The 20,724-nt window shown below is 41.2% G+C and overlaps 2 protein-coding genes across 4 annotated transcripts; one reads left to right on the forward strand and one right to left on the reverse strand.

Moving 5' to 3' along the window:
• The first annotated feature begins 468 nt into the window (after positions 1-468).
• Positions 469-14,293, forward strand: tert (telomerase reverse transcriptase). 2 transcript variants are annotated; one of them, XM_080862486.1, is made up of 17 exons: positions 469-761; positions 1,400-2,675; positions 2,763-2,952; positions 3,046-3,199; positions 3,290-3,457; positions 3,594-3,755; positions 4,709-4,810; positions 4,896-4,981; positions 5,063-5,179; positions 5,323-5,394; positions 5,687-5,875; positions 6,108-6,234; positions 7,902-7,963; positions 8,843-8,967; positions 11,060-11,197; positions 12,378-12,540; positions 13,361-14,293. In XM_080862486.1, exons 1-16 carry the CDS (start codon positions 546-548, stop codon positions 12,479-12,481), a joined length of 3,288 nt encoding a protein of 1,095 aa, XP_080718612.1. In that variant the 5' UTR covers positions 469-545; the 3' UTR covers positions 12,482-12,540; positions 13,361-14,293. The 2 variants fall into 2 exon arrangements, with proteins under 2 accessions (XP_080718612.1, XP_080718613.1); XM_080862487.1 differs by lacking the exons at positions 8,843-8,967; positions 11,060-11,197; positions 12,378-12,540; positions 13,361-14,293 and adding an exon at positions 8,405-8,827.
• Positions 13,382-18,905, reverse strand: slc6a18 (solute carrier family 6 member 18; the record flags this gene model as incomplete). 2 transcript variants are annotated; one of them, XM_080862489.1, is made up of 12 exons in its annotated part: positions 18,530-18,905; positions 17,692-17,832; positions 17,273-17,410; positions 16,084-16,265; positions 15,796-15,906; positions 15,607-15,719; positions 15,394-15,522; positions 15,150-15,306; positions 14,823-15,027; positions 14,574-14,733; positions 14,322-14,484; positions 13,382-13,600 (listed from the first exon to the last, which is right to left on the reverse strand). In XM_080862489.1, the coding sequence occupies exons 1-12, from the start codon at positions 18,663-18,665 to the stop codon at positions 13,382-13,384; spliced, it is 1,854 nt and encodes a 617-aa protein (XP_080718615.1). In that variant the 5' UTR covers positions 18,666-18,905. The 2 variants fall into 2 exon arrangements, with proteins under 2 accessions (XP_080718615.1, XP_080718614.1); XM_080862488.1 differs by having other exon boundaries at positions 15,150-15,522.
• Between the last annotated feature and the right edge of the window lie 1,819 nt (positions 18,906-20,724).

The following is a 20,724-nucleotide window of genomic DNA, read 5'->3' on the forward strand; positions in this document are numbered from 1 at the left end:
AAAGCACGCACACCAGACACGAATACTGAGAAAACTAATGTATTGTTATCCTTACTAAAATATACTGTTACAAACTGGACGTTATGAAGGTAAACACCACCCGTGTGCTTATTGTGTTTCTTGGCATTTCTGTGGACTTTGGCAGAGGCACACCAGGTAGAAAACTTTATCGTTGTTGTTCTTCTGAAGGCTTCGTTTGCGGGTTTTTTTTTTTTTTATAATTAAAATGTAATTTTAAGGTCATAAACAAATGTCGCTTTAACCGCCTGTGGTGCCCATATAATGCTGGTGACAGAATGAATGATCTCTGGTGAGCAGTTCTCATAGCACGTGATACTGTCACTTTTTCCACTACACTCGTGCCAAAAGACAACAAGCCTTTACCTGTTTGTCATTGGTCAACAGTAAATTCCCCCCTTTAGTATGAGAACTTTTGATTGGCCGGCTCTAATAAACCGCTTTCCCGGGCCCTTAAAACGTGAAACATAGCTAAATCCAGTTGTAAAGTAGCTAACCTCTGTCCAAGTGCTCCGAACACAGTCGGTATGTCTGCGACTGATATGTCCGGTGTGCTGGATATCCTTCGGTTATTGTACCGGCACACGCAGACACTGGAGGAGTTTTCGGACAGCATCGTGTTCAGAGAGGGACAGAAAGCAGCTCTCATTGAGCAGACAGATACAAACCGTTTCAAATCGTTCGTTAGGAGTGTTTTTGTGTGCTTTGACAAGGAGCTACAGAAGGTAGCGAGCTGCAAACAGGTAACGTTTCGCCCTATTGAAAAGTATACATGTACATTTCCCAGGTTAGTCCTGAGGAGTTGACACGCACTCCTCTGTGGACGTTTGAAGCGGTGTAGCTAACTCTGCCTGCCATGCTGTTATAATGTTAAAGCCAGGAAACCATGTTACACTCCTATATTTTTTTTTTTCTCATTGAAACTAAGCTGGGAGTAAAATGTGCGCTGCTGGAGGATATTTCAGCTTCAGCGAGGTCCTCTTTTTTTCTTTTGGGGCACCCCCCCTTTTCTCCTTTATTAGACATGTTTAAATGTATCCAGTTATAATGACAGATAGTTAATATCGCCCGATATATTCGTCCGGCTCTACACTAGGACACGGGGCGGGCCCCAGAATAATACTCTGAAAGGGTTTTCACTGTGCTAAGTTATACGTGGGATATTTCATTTCAGGATCTTTTGAGTGCCATGACTCTTTGATTTAATGGCTCTAGTTAGTAAGGCAAGCTGTAACTTTGAGGTAATTTTAATTACATAGAAGAATAAAGAACTCAGATTATTGTTTTGTCTCTGGGCTAATATAGCAAAGAGTTTGCCTTCGTCAAGATTTAACAGCTTAATGGCAGATGGCCTCTTCTTATGTATTCATACTTTCCACAGATCTGCAGTCTGCCTGAACTACTGGCGTTTGTTCTCAACACTCTAAAAAGAAAAAGAAAAAGGAATGTCTTGGCACATGGGTATAATTTTCAGACGCTGGCTCAGGAGGATCGGGATGCAGATTTCCTCAAATTCCAAGGCGATGTAACACAGAGTGCTGCCTACATCCACGGCAGTGACCTGTGGAAAAAAGTCATAACGCGTCTGGGCACAGACATCACGCAGTATCTCCTAGAGAGCTGCTCTGTGTTTGTGGCAGTTCCTCCTTCGTGTGCTTTCCAGGTGTGCGGCCCTCCAGTCTATGACAGGGTGTCCATGACCACGGCCTCTTGTGGGTTTTTTCTCCAGCCGCGAGTCAGGAAACATAATCGTACCAAGACTGAGAGCTGTCGAGGGTCAGTGAGTTTGAAACAGAAACGCACAGTTGTGACTCCTGCAAGCAAGAAGATGAAAAGAAGGAATAAAGGAGGGACAAAAGGGAAAAGAAAACGGGAAACTGGAGAAGAGGAGGAGGTGGCAGTTTGTTCAAGAAAGAGGAGGCGAGTAGCATCTGTAGAACATCAACAGGCGATCCAACAAGTTGGCTCTGAAAAGGAAGGACAGGCCGTGGCTGTGGAATCAGCACCACCTACAGCTTTCAAACAGCCTGTTGAAATGCCAACATTTGTACTTCCCTTGGAGGGTGGTCCTAGTTGGAGAACAGGGATTTTCCCCCCTTTACCACCCTCGCAATGTTTTATCCGTACCCTGGGATTCCTGTATGGGGGCAGGGGCATGCGTGGCTTTCTTCTTAACAGGAGGAAGAAGACTGCTCATGGATCCAGAAGGCTTCAAGGACAAGATCTGGTAAGAATAGTCTTCTTCGAGGGACTAGCGCATTTGAATGGAGTAGAGAGGAAGCCTAAAAAACTCTCCCAGCGGTTCTTTGGCTTGGTCCCCCTGTTTAGGCAGCTCTTACAACAACACAGGAGATGTCCCTACACCAGAATACTACAGAGGTTATGTCCATCAATGGAGGAGAGCAATGCAGGACAGGGAGAACTAAACTCACTCTTACCTCAGCACTGTGCACCGCACAGGGTTTACCTGTTTGTCCGGGAATGCCTCTCTTCTGTGATCCCACAAGAACTGTGGGGCTCTGATCAAAACCGGCTGCATTTCTTTGCCAGGGTCAGGACTTTCTTGCAAAGTGGCAAGTTTGAGAGGCTCTCACTGGCTGAACTGATGTGGAAGATAAAGGTGAATGACTGTGATTGGTTGAAGAGGAGTAAAACAGGTGAGGTTAGCACCAATGGTCTTTTTTTTTTTTTTTTTCATGGCTTCGTGTTTCATGCCCGACCTAACTAATGTAACTCATCTGCAGGCCGTTTTCCACCCAGCGAGCTTGCGTATCGGACACAGGTCCTGGGTCAGTTCTTGGCTTGGCTTCTGGATGGATATGTTACAGGCCTTGTGAGAGCCTGTTTCTATGCAACAGAGAGTATTGGGCAGAAGAACGCCATCAGGTTCTACAGGCAGGAAGTCTGGACCAAACTGCAAGAATTGGCCTTCAGGTACACTCACACAACATTACTACAGTAGCCAGCATACATACAGACATGAGGCATACTTCCAAAAAAAAGGAACAAAATTTTCTTTTCATGTAGAGGTCACCTTTCCAAAGGCCAGATGGAGGAGCTGACTCCAGCTCAGGTGGCATCCCTGCCCAAAGGCACCGTCATCTCCCGCCTTCGCTTCATTCCCAAGACTGATGGCATGAGGCCTATCACACGAGTCATAGGAGCAGATGCCAAAACAAGGGTACGCACCAACAGTTACCTCAGACTTGTCTGTTATTACATCCTGTGTCCATGGGCTGGTTTTTCAACTTTTCTTTGGTCCTCCCTACAGCTCTACCGAGGTCGTGTCAGGGACTTGCTGGATATGCTGCGGGCCTGTGTGCGTGCCACTCCATCACTACTGGGATCCACAGTGTGGGGGATGACTGACATCCACAAAGTTTTGTGCTCTTTGGCACCAGCGCAGAAAGAAAAACCACAACCCCTCTATTTTGTTAAGGTGAGTTGTTACATTTAATAGTTTGGCAGAGAACTTTCAATTTATTTTAAGGATAATACAGCTGTAAATTTCAGCACACTAATATGGACATATTGTATAGGTAATGTATAATTTAGCTTTTTCCTCTTTGTTTAAGATGGACGTGAGTGGAGCCTATGAGAGTTTGCCGCATGACAAACTCATAGAGGTGATTGGCCAAGCCCTGTCACCTGTCCACGATGAACTCTTTACCATCCGCCGCTATGCCAAGATCTGGGCAGACTCACACGAAGGCCTGAAAAAGGCCTTTGTCAGACAGGTAGCCATCCGATCTGCAAACATGCTTATCTGAGAGCATACATAGTATTAATTAGTCCAAAAATGACATTTATGGTAATATTAGTTAACATCACATTACTTAAACTAGTGTTATACCTGCTAGCCTGGTGTATTTGTTGGATTAAAACGCATACATTTTAATTTACATGTTATTCTTTATTTTTATTATATCGCTACGTACAGTGCGACTGCAAAAAGGGCTGCTCATAAGCACCAATCAAATCAATAAAAAAAACCCACATTTTTCTTCTTCTGTGCAAACTACATATTCATTATATAAACTAGTCAGTCGGACTGATTATTAGACACTGTAACTTACTGTCAGTGTCACCGTCAGATGAACACAGGCACAGTTATGCTTGACAACACATTCCAGTGACTCTCAAAGTGCCACTGTACTAAAATTATTTAACAAAATGTATTTATGAACAACAACATGCCTGCAGCATACATTTAATGTTGCTGTAGTTCAGCTGCTAGACATATTATATGTAATTTGTAAGGATTAGAGTGTTATAAGCGATGTAGATGTTGATAATCCTGCGACCTTACCCAGTTTATATAATGAGTTTCATCCAGATTGATCCGTGCATCTAGGAGGAGTTAGTGTATGTATGCCTGTTCCCTATCATAAATATAGTTACATGTCTGGTTAAACCAAGTCACTCCAGCTATACTGACATTATGACCAACAAATAACCCAGCACAACCATCTAGATCAGCAGTGGGCAATTAATTTTAACCGATGGAAATTAATGTGTGCCACACCCTGATCTAAGCGCACAGGTCAACAAACACGTCGCTGAACCCTTTGGCAGACATGGCCATCAAACTAAGTTAAACTCAATTTAAGAAGAAGAATCTGTGAAAACCACCATATATAAACATTATTTATGAGTGAAAGTCGGTCTTTTTTTGTTTTGGTTAACACAGGCAGATTTCCTGGAGGATAACATAGGATCCACCAACATGAAGGGCTTTTCGACGTCATTGCAGAGAAAAGGCAAAGTTCATCACGCCATCCTGGTTGAACAGGTAACTCTGGCTTCATCGCGTGGTTTGCTGTGGCTGGGCAAATTGTGTGCTTAAGTCCTGAACGCATTACTTTTCCTTGCTGCAGCACTTTTGCTCAGATCTTCATGGCAGAGAGGCATTGCAGTTCTTTACCCAAATGCTAACTGGGAGTGTTGTTCAGTATGGGAAAAAGTAAGATTCTCGAACACCGTTTTCTAAAACATTTTGATGTCATCAAGGCAGTTACGTCTATTTTGTCCCTTTATGTTTCAGGACGTACCGTCAGTTCCGGGGGATTCCTCAGGGATCGGTTGTATCTAGTTTGCTCTGCTGCCTTTGCTACGGCCACATGGAGAATCTCCTGTTTAAAGATATTCCAGGACACAAAGGGTACATTAGACCTCGCTGTATTTCAGTCAGCTCCAGCTTGTATACATATTACCCATCATGGGCAGAAGAGGGCACTCTTTCTGTGCTGTAGCTCTTGATTTGGTCCACTGTGGCTGTTATTTTGCTCTCCTTGTGTCCTGCAGGTGTTTGATGAGACTGGTGGATGACTTCCTTCTGATTACACCAGACCAACATGAAGCACAAGCTTTTCTCAAGTATTACTTTCAGTTCAGTTTTAAATATTCTGTGTTACTGCACAATATATTTTGGAGTAGGGGACTGGAATGGGATTTGCAGTTTTCTGTATAACCCCAAATAAATGCATCCACATATATAGTTATTCTGAACAGCTTGCTTGAGACAGTGGATGACCTGGTGAGCTGCACAAAGTCTCAGTATAAGAGAAATAGAGAGTTTTTACATGTATTTATTTATTTTTCAAACTGCAAATCATGCAAAGCTGCTTATTTTAGTGCATTTATAATGCCGCTTGCTCTTTGTGTGTAGGATCTTGCTGGCCGGAGTGCCACAGTATGGTCTGGCAGTCAACCCGCAGAAGGTGGTTTTGAACTTTCAGGTATCGGGAAGCGCGGCTTCCTGTCCCGACATTCGCATGCTGCCCCCTCGCTGCCTCTTCCCCTGGTGTGGACTGCTGCTGGACACCCACACACTGGACGTCTATAAAGACTATTCCAGGTGAAAGGTCCATTCCAGCTGTAATTATACTGCACAGTTATTGTGTTATATTGTGGTGTCTCCTTGGGCCTGTTGTCAAGGCTTTATAGTTTATGGCTGAACTTTGTTCCTACTCATAAACGTGAGCCAATTCTGGCATAGATGAATGATCCTCTGGTCAAACAAAAATCTCTCTGTAGTTCTGAATGTTTTGTTGTTTTTAAATTTTCTTGCTTTTTTCCTTGTTTCACAGCTATGCTGGACTGTCTCTGCGCTACAGCCTTACTCTGGGTTCATCCCACTCTGCAGGACAGCAGATGAAAAGGAAACTAATGGCTATCCTCAGGCTCAAGTGTCATGCCCTGTTCTTTGACTTGAAGGTCGGGAACAAAAATATTTTTAAGACGTTTCAGAATGCCGTAACTGTTAAACATTGACACATTCTTTTAGATCTGATGATTGTGGACTATTATGGGAAGGTGCAGTTTGGCAAAAGCTGAGTACACAGATCAAAACATGCTGTTAAAGCTTTTCTTTTTTTTTTTTTCAAGACTTGGATGTTCGACTGGACCATTCTGTTGCACATTAGCTGGCATCCTGGAGATCATTGTCTTGTTTCATGGCTCAGTTTCAGCCAAGCTTTGGCTTTCAGGCAGATGCCCTCACATTTGATCCTAGCGTACTTTGTAATACACGGGAGTTTATCGTCTCAATGGCTGTATCCCAATTCAGGGTCTGCAGCCTAAAAGTACGCAGCCTTAACAGCCCACAAGGGCCGCGTACTTAAAGACCGCTAACGCCGGAAGTGCGAGGCTTGTAAAATGGGATGGTCTAGCCTCCGTCGTGCTGCCAAGGTTGCCTAGCAACCATGATACTAACAGCTGGAAACGTGTCATACAGCTTTGTTTGACAGAAATGAAGGAGAAAATCTTTTGTTCATTTGTTTGTTTGTTTCTACATGAGCTTTGATCATTCTCTGTAGGATTAAGGTCAGCTATTGGACGGCGTGTATTTTAAAGTAAAGGCTTTAAAACCAAGTTAGTACAAACGTCACATAACTTTGCCGACATGTGGCCAACAGTAATGTTTTAGTGTTCTTCGTTATTAAACATTTGCACATAAATAAGTGACATAATATTCAGTACTTACTTATAGTTCAAGTACGGAATATAGCCCGTCATCCGCTGTTTTTTTTTTTTTTTCGGCAAAATTATCCACACCCAGCGCCGCGCTATGCATTCTGGGATATGTTGGGCCACGAAGTCTACACCGCCACATCCTTAAAATTCAGGGAAATGAAGGACGCATTTGAGGGCCGCATTTCGAGCAGCCTTCGAATTGGGACAACCTTCGTCGCGTCGCTGTGACATAATCGGCCTTAAAATGCGGCCTTTAAGGCTGCAGACCCTTAATTGGGATACAGCCAATGACTGCAAGGTACCCGGGACCTGTGGCTGCAAAAAAAAGCCCAAATCATCACCCCTCCACACCGTGTTTGACCGTTGGCATGAGGTGTTTGTGCTGATGTGCTGTTTTTATCAAACAAATTGGAGATTATTGCTTTTCAAAATAATCTCCAGTCTGGTCTCATCTGTCTAAAGCACATTGTTCCAGAAGACTTGTGGTTTGTTCGAATGCAATTTTGTCAAGCTAAGCTGCGCTGCCATGTTTCTTTTTTTCTTTTTCTTTTTTTCCTTCCCTCTTACTCAAATTTGGTCACACTTGGCTCAGAACAGGACGGCACTGGTCAAAGCTCGAATACTGGGCCTTCAAAATGCACAGCCTAAAACCAATGTGCGATATCACTGAGGCGATGTCCATCTTTTTATACAATTGTACTTTTGAGGAAAAACCAAAGTGACCATAAAGCAATCAAATTCAATTCCCAGCTGTAAAGCATGGCAGAGGGAGCAGCAGGGTTTGGAGCTGCTTTCTGTTTTGACTAACAGGAAAATCCGACCTGAGCAATCAATGAAGAAATCTTGTATCAGTATGTTAGTAAACTACTTGCTTTCCGTTACATTAATCTATAAATTTTTCTCCTCAGACTAATTCTCTTGAAGCGGTCTACAAGAACATGTACAAGATGGTGCTGCTGCATGCGTACAGGTACTGTTGTCAGTGTCAGATTGGTGCATTTACCCACCTGTAACATCAAAATACATGGACAATAAACACAAACTGGGAACCTTCAACATGAATCGCTTCCAGTTGGGTAAAAATCTGGGTTATATTAATCAGTACCTGCACCGAGATTAGAAATAATTGTCCCGTGGCTCCCCACACTCTCTAGCAGATCATTACATGAAGGAACCTTTTAAAAAAACAAGCGCGTCCATGCTCACAGGTGTACACAAGGGTGCTCACACACACAAACTACACCCTTTTTGGCTCCTACCTCAAAGCACACTGTGTGCTGTCGATCTTATGTGCTGCACAATAATGTTTAATATTTAGTATTTACTGTCATCTTCCCATACATCATTGTGATGTTTTTTATTCTATTACTCTTGTTCTCTTCTGCTTGTTTTCTTTTTTCTTTCTCAGCAGGTGATCCAGGTGATCGATATATGCATTTTTTTTCTCTGCTCATTCAGTTGTTTTTTGTTTTTTGCCCTTCTCCCCCGTCCCTCTTCTCAGCTGTTTCTCTTTCCCTCTTTCTTTCCCCCAGTCAAGTCTGTCCCATATTCAGCAAGTGAAGATAAAATAAACAATAAAAGGTGAATCAAATGGACCATTACGGCAAGGCTGGGATGGTCAATTTGGTAAAGTAAATCCGTTGGGCATCTTTCTTCGCCTTTAGACAATAATTCTGATGGCAAAAGAGCCAAACGGGACAGGCAAAAAAAAAAAAGAAAAAAAAAAAAAAGAAATAATTGTCCTGTTGTTTATCTCTAAATGTAAATGTCTAACTGAACCTGTCCTCATTTACAGTTTTTGTGTGAGTCTTCCTGTTTTTTTTTTTTTTTTTTTTTTTTTCCTCTTCAGATTTCACGTCTGTGCCCAAAGTTTGCCCTTTGGTCAGACCGTTTCCAAGAACCCCGTCTTCTTTCTGCAGCTGATATGGGAGATGGCCCAGTACTGCAACAAGCTCATCAGACGCAGCAACAAAGGCAACTTTTGCATTTCACAGCAGCACTTTGTTACTGATTGGTAATAGTGGGCAGTAGTTTGATATAAACACGTTCAAATCAAGTAATAGCATCTCTGCAAGTTGTATTGTGAAGTAAGATCCTGCAGTTTTAAAGAGTAATGTGGGTAGTTGGAAAAAAAACAAGATGTTCAGGTATAAGAAGACTGACAACCAGGGCAAAAAATCCAGCACTGCTATGATGTGCTTAATGTTTTGGACCTTAGCACATTTTACTTTGTGCCTTTTTTGCTCCTCAAGTTTTACTCGGTTGCTCTTCAATCTGGGAACTTTATGGTTTGATCCATTTTGGTGACAGGGATGCTTCCCTCTCATTTTCCTTATAGATTTAATATTTACTTAAGATAGCAGCCACACAAGCTGGATTTTAGAGGTAGAGATGCACTCAGAGTACTGCTGTGGTGTCCTGTTTACCATACTATAGATTTGTTTAAGCCGAACAGCAAACAGCAGTGGCATCAGGCTCGTGGCCAGCAGAGGGCGCCCTTTTCGGGTGATGTCGCTTGTGAAAGCTCAGTGAGAGTGTGATAATTGTGTCGCTAACACCCTGAGATGTCAGTGCTCCCAGTTAAACGAGCAGATGAAAACAGGAGAGAATACAAAAATGTATTATATTACATGAAACGGCAGACTCAGGATCAGTTACAGCAGTTAAACTTACTCCTCTCCAAACTGGATGTTGGCAAATAACAGCAGAGCCAAGTTAATGTGCTCCTGTGAGTTAATGAGTCCCACATACTTGCGAGTTGGACGCTTTCAGAGCTGTTATATTTTATCCTTTTTCATTTTCAGTTATCTACATCTTCTTAATCACTGCGTGCTAGTTTAATGTCACTTATTTTTAAATTATATAGATGGTATTGTATTTAATGCATACTTTTTTTTTTTTTTTATTAGCACCCCTGCGGAGACCACACTCCGCAGGGGTGCTAATTATTCTTGTGCAAACAGTTTAAAGGAGCGAGGAATATAGTGGCGTCAGGGTGACTGTGTGGCAAATGGTTAACATGGTTCGAGGCTTCGTCGGGTCAGGCAGTGGGAATTCCAGTAACAGAAGTATACTTTCTATCAAGGTGCTCCCACAATGCTTCAATAACTTGAACAGCAAATTGCAAATTTGGATTAATCACTCTGGAAAACCTGTTTCCGGTAATTTACAGTTGAGTTCTTATTAAAATTTGGCATTTGGGTTAGCTGCCCTTTTTATGTTGAACGATTCAGGCCAGTGTCAAGTGGCTTAACAAAGAAACAGTCCTGTGAAAATGGTCATGACTGAAGTGAAAATGAGTGAAAAAGCAGATGATGTCCAAAGAAAAACTTTAAAAGATCTTCATAAAGCCCGGAGAACTGCTGCTCAAGACTGCTTAAAATGTCCAGCTAAGAAAAATATGAAGGGTGGCTCAAGACTTTTGCACAGCCAGATATTTTCTGATGTTCTAGAAGTAGAAGTACTTCTACTTCTGTCAGTTATTTTGGCATGTGTTCAGGATGTATGGTAGTAATTTGCGTTTGTTTTCCATTATAGTTCATTCTGTGTATTCATGGTACGTTTAGGAGAATCAGGAGATTTATAACCTCATTCAGCCTGGAAAGTTAAACATTAGACTAAACCACATAGTAAATTCCTAGTTTGCAGCAGTGTTGTGTGCGCTTAATTAACCCTAAGACTTTTGAATGTTTAAATAAATATAAACATTATTTACAGCGCACAAATTGCTGGGGATGATAGTTTAAACAGTTTCAATGTGATTTTGAGGATATTAGGCTGATGGTATCCTGTAATATCACAATATGTTGTCAGCATACGTACTGCATTGATATAACCATTTATTTTAGCAGGTTGCTATAGTATTACTAAAGTGAGTAAACGCTATGTTAATTTCATTAACATGTGTTATTATAGGATAAGCTAAACTATTCACTGGATAGTACTGGATTGTAACCCACAATTGCTGCAGTGTTACTGAGCTGTGATGTAAAATTCAACCCATTTTCCTTCAGCCACCTGAGCAAACACATTAATAACTTAATTTCTTCTCTCTTTGCCTCTCTAGGACTGATTTTAGGTGATAAGGCCCAGACGGGGATTGTGCAGTACGAAGCAGTGGAGCTGCTTTTCTGTCTGTGCTTCTTGCTGGTGCTGTCACAACACCGTCTTCTCTATAAAGATCTGCTCGCACACCTGCACAAACGTATGTAGTCTCAAAAGTGATGTTCAGATTCTTCTTCCAAAAAATGCAATTAAAATGTTACGCAAAGTACTCTGCAGAAGTCTGAGCATCTCAGTTTTCCTTTAGATTTTGTTGTTAAAATGGAAAATGGGCACAGTGATGAATTAAAACATGTGCAAAAATACATGGAAATACAAGACAAAACAAAGTGCAATTCTAAAACAGTTGGAATTTGGTATGATTACCTTTTTTCTTTTACGTTTTCTTGTAATTTCTTTAAGGAGGCTTCAGGAATAGTTCTCCAGGCTTCTTGAAGCACATTCACAGCTCTTCTTTGGATCTTGGCTGTTTCTCTTTGAGGTCTGGGCTCTGGGGAGGCCAATCCAAAACTGATAGTGCTGCACTGTGTGTTTTTTCTATCCATTGCTTTTACTGCATTAGCAGTCTGTCTTGGATCATTTTGTTGCTGAAAAATGAGGCTGAAGCCAATTGGATGCTTTCCAGATGATCTTTCATTGTGGATAAAATCTGGCTGTACATTTCTTTTTTTCATGAGCCCAGCAATTTTGACGATCCCCAACACCACTGACACTTTTGTCAGTTGCAGACTCTTGTTCTGCTCACATATTAAGTTGTATTTGCATATCAAAAATAATTTGCTGCAGAGTCACAAATAACATCCAAAGAAGTGCATGTGCATACTATCAGTAGGAGTCTCTTTGTTTCCTCCCTACGTGCAAAAGGAGGAGACACGAAGAGACAGCCTGAAGGGGTCACGAGTTTGTGCACTTCTAGGAGGGGCATCCAGAAGGGCATCTGGTGTAAAGTCCCATATCAAACATGCAGATTTGTTTGCTGTGGTGAACCTTTGAGGACTACAGCAGGATAAAATAACCGCTGCCTGTGTGTATGTGTGTGTGGATGCTTAATTAGGCAAGAATAATTAAAAACAAAATAAAAGTACTACAGTTTGGAAAAATGAAGCTTTTCGATTTCACTACGAAAGGCTGTCCTTCCTGTCGCTTTCCAGGAAGGCTGATTCTTTTTAAATGTGGACTTTGTAAGAGGTGCACCTAATTTAGCCAATATACACATATCATTTTACATGTATAATCTGCAGTTTATTGGCACCTGTCATTTGATTTTACAGTTTGTCACCAAAGAAGGAAATAAAAAGCTTCTTATCTTTATCTTTTTACAGGAAAGCGCAGTCTGGAGCGGCGTCTGGGGGACCTGAGGCTGGCCAGGGTGCGGCAGGCCGCTAACCCCAGGACTCCAGTCGACTTCTTGGCCATTCAGACGTAAATTACTATTCCTAGTCCCAGTTTCCAACATGACCGCAGAACAATACTCGGAGATTAAAGGTATGGATTTATTTAATCTAGATTCCCTCCCCTTTTTTGTTAAAAACATATTAAAAGCCTTTTTTTTTTTTTTTTTCTTTTGCTTTGTTTAATTCTTAAGTTGTAAGTGTTTTAACAATATATATCACCAAAAAAACCTCAAACCAATACATGACATCTTTCGGATCTAGAGTGTCAGGAAACATGTCTGGAAAACACAGTACTTAGTCGTGTGCTGCAAAACACTTAAGTGCTAAACCTCAGTCATAAACGCACACAATCAAACAACAGCAACCTGTCAAGATCGGTAATTGAAAGTCATGCAGCTACTGTAATAGAGCAGGTCTCAGCCCATAGCTGTGTGTGTCTTTGTGGACTTTGATTTACACCTTGTAGTAGTTTTCCATAAAGAGCATGTGAGGACATACGTCACAGAAGTTGTGAGCCATTCACCAAAGGATTGTTTTTTTTTTACTTTTGTGTTACATCACATATGCTCAGTTCTTTAGATAATGCTAAAGTTGTTCAGAAATGAACAAACCTGAAGGGTTCTGTATTCTTTTTTTATTTTCTTTTATTTTTACTATGTTCAACTGTGCAGATTCATATATTTGGAGTCAAAGAAAGGTGTGTAATGGATATAATGTTATATTGGATATATGATATGTAAAAAATATGTAAAATGAAAATTAAGAATGTCACTGTTAAATAACTCCTGTTTTATTTTCAAGGGAAGTAATGTAATGTTTCATATGTCAAGTAAACATCAGAATCTGTATGAAATTCTAGTGAATTTTGATGAAAAGCAGTGATAAACATCTGGATTTTTGCTGTATGGCAGCATTTTTACTCTCCACAGTCCTTAAGCCCTTTGAGTCTTCTGTTCCTGTGTGTCAGTCACGAAGGCGTCGTTGTCGTAGGGATTCAATTCCATCCCAACCGAGGACTTTCTGAATCTGCCACGAAGCAGCTGGTAGAGGGCCACCAGAGGAATGGAAATCACAGGCACCACGCAGAGGAGGATGATTATGGCAAAGACCCAGTCTGGATAAAGCTTCTCTTCAGTTTCAGGGAATTTTTCCTGAAAAGAAAGATCAAGGTGGAAACAATGAAGGACATTTATTTATTTAATTATAAAATATGGTTTAAAATTGGTAAAATGCGCTAATTTTCTTTCTTCGGGTTAAATAGAGCGCAACAACCAGCAAGCAGGCAATTAGCTTAGCTTGACTAATTCAATTCATTTTTTATATTGATTTACTTTATTTAAATTCTATTTTTTATTGCTGTGTCCAGCACTTTGGTCAGTGGTTGCTGTTTTAGTGCTTTAGGGCTAACTTAAGGTTATCGAAACCAACCAAGAGATATTTCAGGCTCATAAAATCCCATAAAGGACTGAGCTGTCATTTTATCCCGCCGGTCTATATTTATTAATCGACATATTTGTTAAAATGTAGGTTTTGATAGACATTTTTAAACTCTTGCTTGTTTGTTAACAGACATTACAGATAGTCGCTTCTCAGGTAAAAGTCTGGCTGCTGGATTCATTTCAGAAGTCAGTTTGATTTTTAGTAGCATCTTCCTTCAGGATAACTCGCTATGACTCACAGCTCAGATCATTTCACTGTACTCAAATTGTCTCCACAATTAAAAGATCTCAATCCAGTAATGTACCTTTGGGATGTGATGGAACAGAAAATTGGAGCAGTTCTGAAGATAAATAGAGGAGCAAACAAACTGCACCTAATAAAATCTTGACTTATGAGTAGATTCATTCTTCAATTCTTGGCTTTCCTGCTTACATAATCTGGGTTCCATGCTTGATAGGTGGGACGTGTCTGTGCCTGGACAATCACATAGGCAACAAACACCACCAGGAGCAGTAAAGGACTGATCACCATCCAGCACGCCTTCCAAAAGATGTTTGGCCTCCTCCCAGTCATGATATAGATGTCGTCACTGAAACTGGCAGAGGAGACGTAAAACAGATATGAATTATGATTGTTAGTGAAGTTTACAGTGTTATGTTCAGGAAGAAGAGGAGAAAAAGTTACGTTTTCATTCCACGGAAGTAAATAACTCCAATAATCTCAAATAAAGCAATGATGAGCAGAGGTACAGATCCCACGTAACCATTAAACACCTCCACCCAGTAGTTGCCTGAGCTCAAGGTGAAGAGGAGCGCCACCAAGAAGGATATCAAACAGATGACCACTGCAGAAGTGAAGAAGGTGAAAGTTTAAAAGAGGGAATTCAAAGGAAATTGTTTTTGACTTAAAAAGCACAAGCTGATGTGCAAGTACCTGATATGAGTTCCTTGGGCATCCACCTGGGCAATAGTTTGAGTTCATTGAGGGGCGCGAGGACACCCTCTATGTTACCAAACATGGAGGAGAGACCTAAACTAAAGAGCATGACAAAGAACAGTACGGCCCATACCTGCGAGCCTGGCATCGATATCACCGCTTCAGTGAACACGATAAAAGCCAGGCCAGTACCTGAAACACTCTGAAGATAAAAAAAACAAGAAGCTAATGAGGATACTTGAAATGGCAATGTCTGAAAATGACCAGTGTTTGTGGATGGAGGGGCTCGAGGATAGAAGAATGACTATAAGATGGAGTGAGTACCTGCTTAAGTAATTTTTGTAGATCACACTCCCTCAGGGACAGACTCTGGAATTTCTCTGGATATGTCGTATTTAGATATTCATACCAGTAATCGTAGTTCTGCAGGGTTATGTTCTGGTCTGAGAACTCAAAGTAATTGGTCAGAGCCAGGATGTTCCTGCAGATAAGATTTGAAGAGTAAGTACTCAGGATCAGGCAAAGACGTAGTTGCAAAACCCCACCTAAAATAGGCATGCTTACGTACTCGTCTTTACAGGCGTTAAAGGCGGTGGTGGCTTTAAACCCCAGGATGGAGAAAATCGGAATGGAGGCGTAGATAGACGTTGCGCTGTTTATCACTCCCACAAGAACAGCGTCTCTCTCGCAGTTGTTTCTAACAACACAAAGAGCGAGAGAAAGACGAGCTTACTAATCACCCCGTGTTCACCGGGGGAGGTTAAGAAGTGTCTGTCCTTACTTCTCTTCATTGTAACTGGAGAAAGATATGAGACCTCCAAACGCCACAGAAAGAGAGAAGAAGATCTGCGTGGCGGCGTCCAACCACACCCGTGGGTTCGTCAGGGTTTGCCACTGTCACGAGCATAACATCTGATTAGGAAATCAGCTGTTTGTGGGACAAAAGATTAAAAATTTCACTCCAACTCACATCAGGGGTGAAGAGGTACAACAGTCCATCAGTAGCTCCAGGCAGAGTGAGGGCACGGATCAGGAAAATAGTCAGCACCAGGTAAGGGAAGGTAGATGTCACATACACAGCCTGAAAATATATAGAAACATTAAAATAACATGTTTTCTGGGGGGAAATGACAGATGTAATGACTTGGGAGAACAGTTTTGTAAGATAGAAACCACATATCGTGATAGCACAGGGTTAGGCGTCCAGTGTTCTGCAACCTATCATTAAATATTAAATGTTTTTGGTAGTTACACTGACCTTTCCCATGGAGTCGATGCCTTTGATGAAGCAGATGTAGACGATGCACCAGGCGCTGGCTAGACAGATCACCATCCCCCACTCCACGGAGCCGCTGATCTCGATGTCAGGTGTGATGTTGAGGGTTTCACGGTACCAGAAGTAATTTACCGGAGTGCTTTTCTTACACTCCAAATTATAGTCTACATGGACACACATACGCAAAAGATTTTGTAGACCAGCATAAGGCTGGAATGGGCCAAAGCACCATCGACAAGAAGGTTGGTGAGAAGATAACTGCTGGTGCGACTATTTGTAAATAGAACAAATATAAAATTACAATTGCCTCAAGCATGGAGTTGGAAGCATTATGCTTTGGGACTATTTTTCTGTAAATGGTGCCAATGTATGGGCCCACGTACTGAAACATCTTGGATGAGAAACCCGCAGCTGCAACACTGAACGTTGGTCACAAATCGGTCTTCCAATGTGACAATGACCCAAAACAGATCTTTATGGCAACAAAACAGTGGCTAAAGAAGAAGCACATTAAGGTCATGGAGTGGTCTTCCTAGTCTTCAGACCTCAGTCCTATAGAAAATATGTGGAGTGAAACTTTGAGTTGCCAAACAGCAGCCACGAAACCTAAAAGATTTGGAGTTTCTGTAAATAGAAGTGAACTAAAATCCTCCTGAGAATTTTGCAAACCTGCTGACCAACTACAGGAAACGTCTCACCGCTGTGATTGCCAACAAGGATTTTCTCTAAATCATGTTTTGGTGTGTTTGGTATTGTGTCTCTCCATTAAAATGAAACTACCACAAAATACTGTTCATTTGTTTAAAAGTGTGCAAAATTACAAATTCAGCAGAGCGTCAACAGTCCCAACACTGCATCATCATTGCTATTTACTTGTTCATCTCATGTCTTAGTTGCACCTATCTTTAAAAAAAATCATTGTCTTTTTTATTTTATGTTGTGGTGCAATGTTCCCTTTGTGCCATAAAGCTGTCCAGCAGTATTTTTTTTTTTTACTGAATCTCTCTTGAAATGCTACCAAGAGCATGGCAGGCAGCCATAAATCTTTACTGATAATCCTAAACTTTATCTTTGTTATTAAATCTGCAAACAGTGGAGCAGCAGCAGAATCACGGCGTACGGCCATAAATTTATCAAGCAAGAATAATACCGAGGTGTGCTCCTGTCTCACCTATGCGGCTTTCATTTAGTGGGCAGGTGCTCCACGGCAGGGGTTCCTGAAAAGAGTGGAAGAAGTACCACAGCACCCAGGCCAGAATGGTGTTGTAGAAAACGCCCACCAGAAACGATACAATCAAACAGGCGATGCCTGCACATAAGAAAGATTTTTTCAGGTATTAATTTTATTTTTTGAATTTAAAAATGAGGAATCTTTGACCGGTGTCAATTTCAACAAAAGAAACATTTATTTTTTGGTTATTCTGTTTTACTTTCTACTTTATTATTGTACATGATACAGTTGACTAAAGGGTTGAAAAACAACTAAGAATCTTAGATTAACTAATATGTCGTTAAAATAAAGCAACACACTCGAATAGTATAACTGTAGAGTACATAAAAACATTTACTATTACTTTTTGGGTTACCCACCTACTCCACCGATTACGGGATTGATGGTCTTCCAGACACCCACGCTGCCCTTCCGGAGCCTCTGTCCTACAGCCAGCTCAAGGAAGAGCAGGGGGAGGCCCTCAAACACCAGCGCTATCAGGTAAGGGATGAGGAATGCACCTGAAGACATGAAGTAAATATTTATCTTACAGTTAGGCATTTTTATGATTACAGTGCAAAGCTCTGCTAATGAAAACACACTGGGTTGCTGGAAATCGGGCTGACTTTTTTTTTTTTTTAAAGAAAAACCCACTATATTTACAAAATTTTTAAAAAATTATTAACTTCTCGTGTCACCTCGCTGCTTCACCGTACGAGCTCCAAACCAAACAAATCTGAGGGGAGATTAACAATAGAAAAACGTGACTCAATTAAACAGACTAAGCCAAAGTTAAACAGACGCTCAGCAGATTTGAGAAACAGTCTTTTGGGAAGTCAATATGTGAAGGTGATAGAGCCCACACACATTTTCTGGACTGGCTGTTTACACAGCCTGACCCAGAGCAGGCTCCTATAGAACTCCGTGGCATGAGGACTCGGCGTATCTCTCTGGGTAAGTATGAGGAAGCAAACAAAGGTGGATATATTCCTCACAAACAGTATGTAATGATTCCCATGGTTAATCAGGTATACATAAAGTTATTCATTTCCAGACAGGTTCAGGGACCGACCCGGTTTGTTCGTTAATACCTACTGAAACAAAATGGAAATGCAAACCGATTAAAGCATCTCTACACTGGATGATTAAACAGGACTCTTACAGATACTCTTACAGTAGGAGCGATGGTGTAAAGTGAGTAAAAGGGCAGCATCTCACCTCCTCCGTAGATTTGGCAGAGGTAAGGGAATCGCCACACATTTCCGATTCCCACTGCAAAACCAATACATGTCAGCAGATACTGAGCCTTGTTGTCCCACTTGGGTCTCTCCTCCGGCCCAGCGTCTTTTCCCATCCTCAGCTGGAAAAAAGACTCAGTGCAATTCCAGTTGTGTTACAAAAATACACCTAATGGAATTGTAGCATGCAGTCTGATCAAATTGCATATATTTTGTGGTTAGTCCAGAATTCTCCTCCTGCTCCGTACTTTGGATGAATTACACTCCTGATTGGTTCGGTCTTCGTGATGTTCAGCACTCCTCTTTCATCCTCTGTGCGACCCTCCCGTCTCTGAGTCAGAGGTGCAGATTCTGTTCTTTTTGAGACATCCAGCCAGCAGGAAGTTTGGTGAAACACTTGCCAGGGTGATTTAGTGGTTTTACCTCCCTCCCGCAGAATGGGAGTGTGCTGAAACTTGAATTAATGGATAACCTGGTGATGCTTTTCTCTGCTACACCGACCTACATCAGAGCAATCAGATACAGGGTGGAAGAGACATCAGGAGAGTTGTGCCGAACAGCTAATCAAACATTGTTCTCGCATACAATCTTCTTGCAAAATGAGTGAAAAGGTTACCGGGTCTTTCTGTGCTCTAGTTTGAGAATAGATGTACGCAAACCTAAATCTGAAGTGATGAAAGTCGATCTAATCAAATGATGTTTTTGGGCATTTTTTCCAGACATAAAAGTCAATAATAATTTGTGTCCACATTTCTTACCTGTACCTGTGAACTCAGGTTGAGATTTAAACTGCAAATCCACACTCTTTCTTCCTCAAATATGATTTTTTGAAGTGTTTTCTTTCTCCTGGCCAGTTGACATTTCCGTCGTCACTTCATGAATCCTTGTGTTGCAGATTTTTATGCTGCAGGCTTGATTGCTGTCTCTAGCTCTCTCTGATATTGCTAACATTCATTCCTAATCAAGCACACCAAAGCTGTCCCATTTCCTATATTATGGTCATATTAAGCAGCGATGTCCGCTTATGCATTGAAAAGAGCAAAAGACAAATCCAGCCAACGGTGTCTCAGATATTATGTGTGAAGTTTCTTTCACTGGCTGACTCTGCGCCGATTTTAATTCAAGTGCTCCGGTCAAAAGCCAAACAAGTTAGGCGTTACTAAACTGCCCCATCAGTGTTATATATATTCATGTGTCAGTCCTATTGTAGGAGCCAAATAGAGGTTTCTGGCCTACATCCAGGGTGCAAGGAGGACAGAATAAAGTCTGAAGCAGCAACTGAAGCACTAACAAAGAACTATTTTACTGCCTGACCTGCGCATTTCGACATCACGCCTTCATCACGGGTCATCATAAAAATCGATTTCTCAGGATATTTTTAATAGGCCAAGCGCAGAGTGGAAACATGACGACAGCCTATGTGAACTTACAATAATTTGCTGGTCCTTTGGATCATAAAGGGGAGTGTCTAATACATAACATGTAGTGGCACATTTAGTCGATGAGCTGGAGGTGCAATTATGATGTGGCGGTAAGATAATAATGTGCTTGATAACAAGTGCAGTTTGCACCTGAAACACCTTAATTATTATATATTAATTAATTTATGTTATGTTTAATTAGTGGATATATCCAAACTGCTTCTCTTTTCCCGGGAGAAGTGACATCATCACCTGTCAAGCATAGACATATTCAAACGTCAGTAAATTTAGTTAATAATTCTCAGTTATAGTTATTAAATCTTGCAGTCATCGGATTCTTTGATGTCTGAGTATTTAAAAATAAGGATCAAGTCTTTTTCAAACATTTGGTGACCATCTTTTATTCCCTTGTCTTCAAATTGATACAGTTCCACACGGCTGGTTTCTGCCACCTGCTGGTATGGATATGCTTCTGCAATGCATTCGGCATCCATCCATCCATCCAGCCATCCATCCATACACCTCTACTGAGCAGTTAAATGAACTAATCCTCCAATAACTCAACAATAATCTAATGGCAAAGCTTACTTAAATATGTATTCACATGTCAAAATATGTTACATTTTATCCCCACCATGACAAAAGTGCACTGATGAAAGAGACATGATGCTTCTGATGCTGACACAGTATTTAAATAACTTTTCCTTTATTAGACAAAATAAAATATTTTTGCCTGACTTGTTTAGGCAATTGT

Source organism: Rhamphochromis sp. 'chilingali', assembly GCF_963969265.1.
Source record: "Rhamphochromis sp. 'chilingali' genome assembly, chromosome: 17".
NCBI lineage: Eukaryota > Metazoa > Chordata > Actinopteri > Cichliformes > Cichlidae > Rhamphochromis > Rhamphochromis sp. 'chilingali'.

Coding starts and splice junctions, on each gene's coding strand:
- tert (XM_080862486.1), top strand. CDS start 546: ATGTCTGCGACTGATATGTCCGGTGTGCTGGATATCCTTCGGTTATTG. Junction 762..1,399: donor AGGTAGCGAGCTGCAAACAG/GTAACGTTTCGC, acceptor TACTTTCCACAG/ATCTGCAGTCTGCCTGAACT. Junction 4,811..4,895: donor ACGCCATCCTGGTTGAACAG/GTAACTCTGGCT, acceptor TCCTTGCTGCAG/CACTTTTGCTCAGATCTTCA.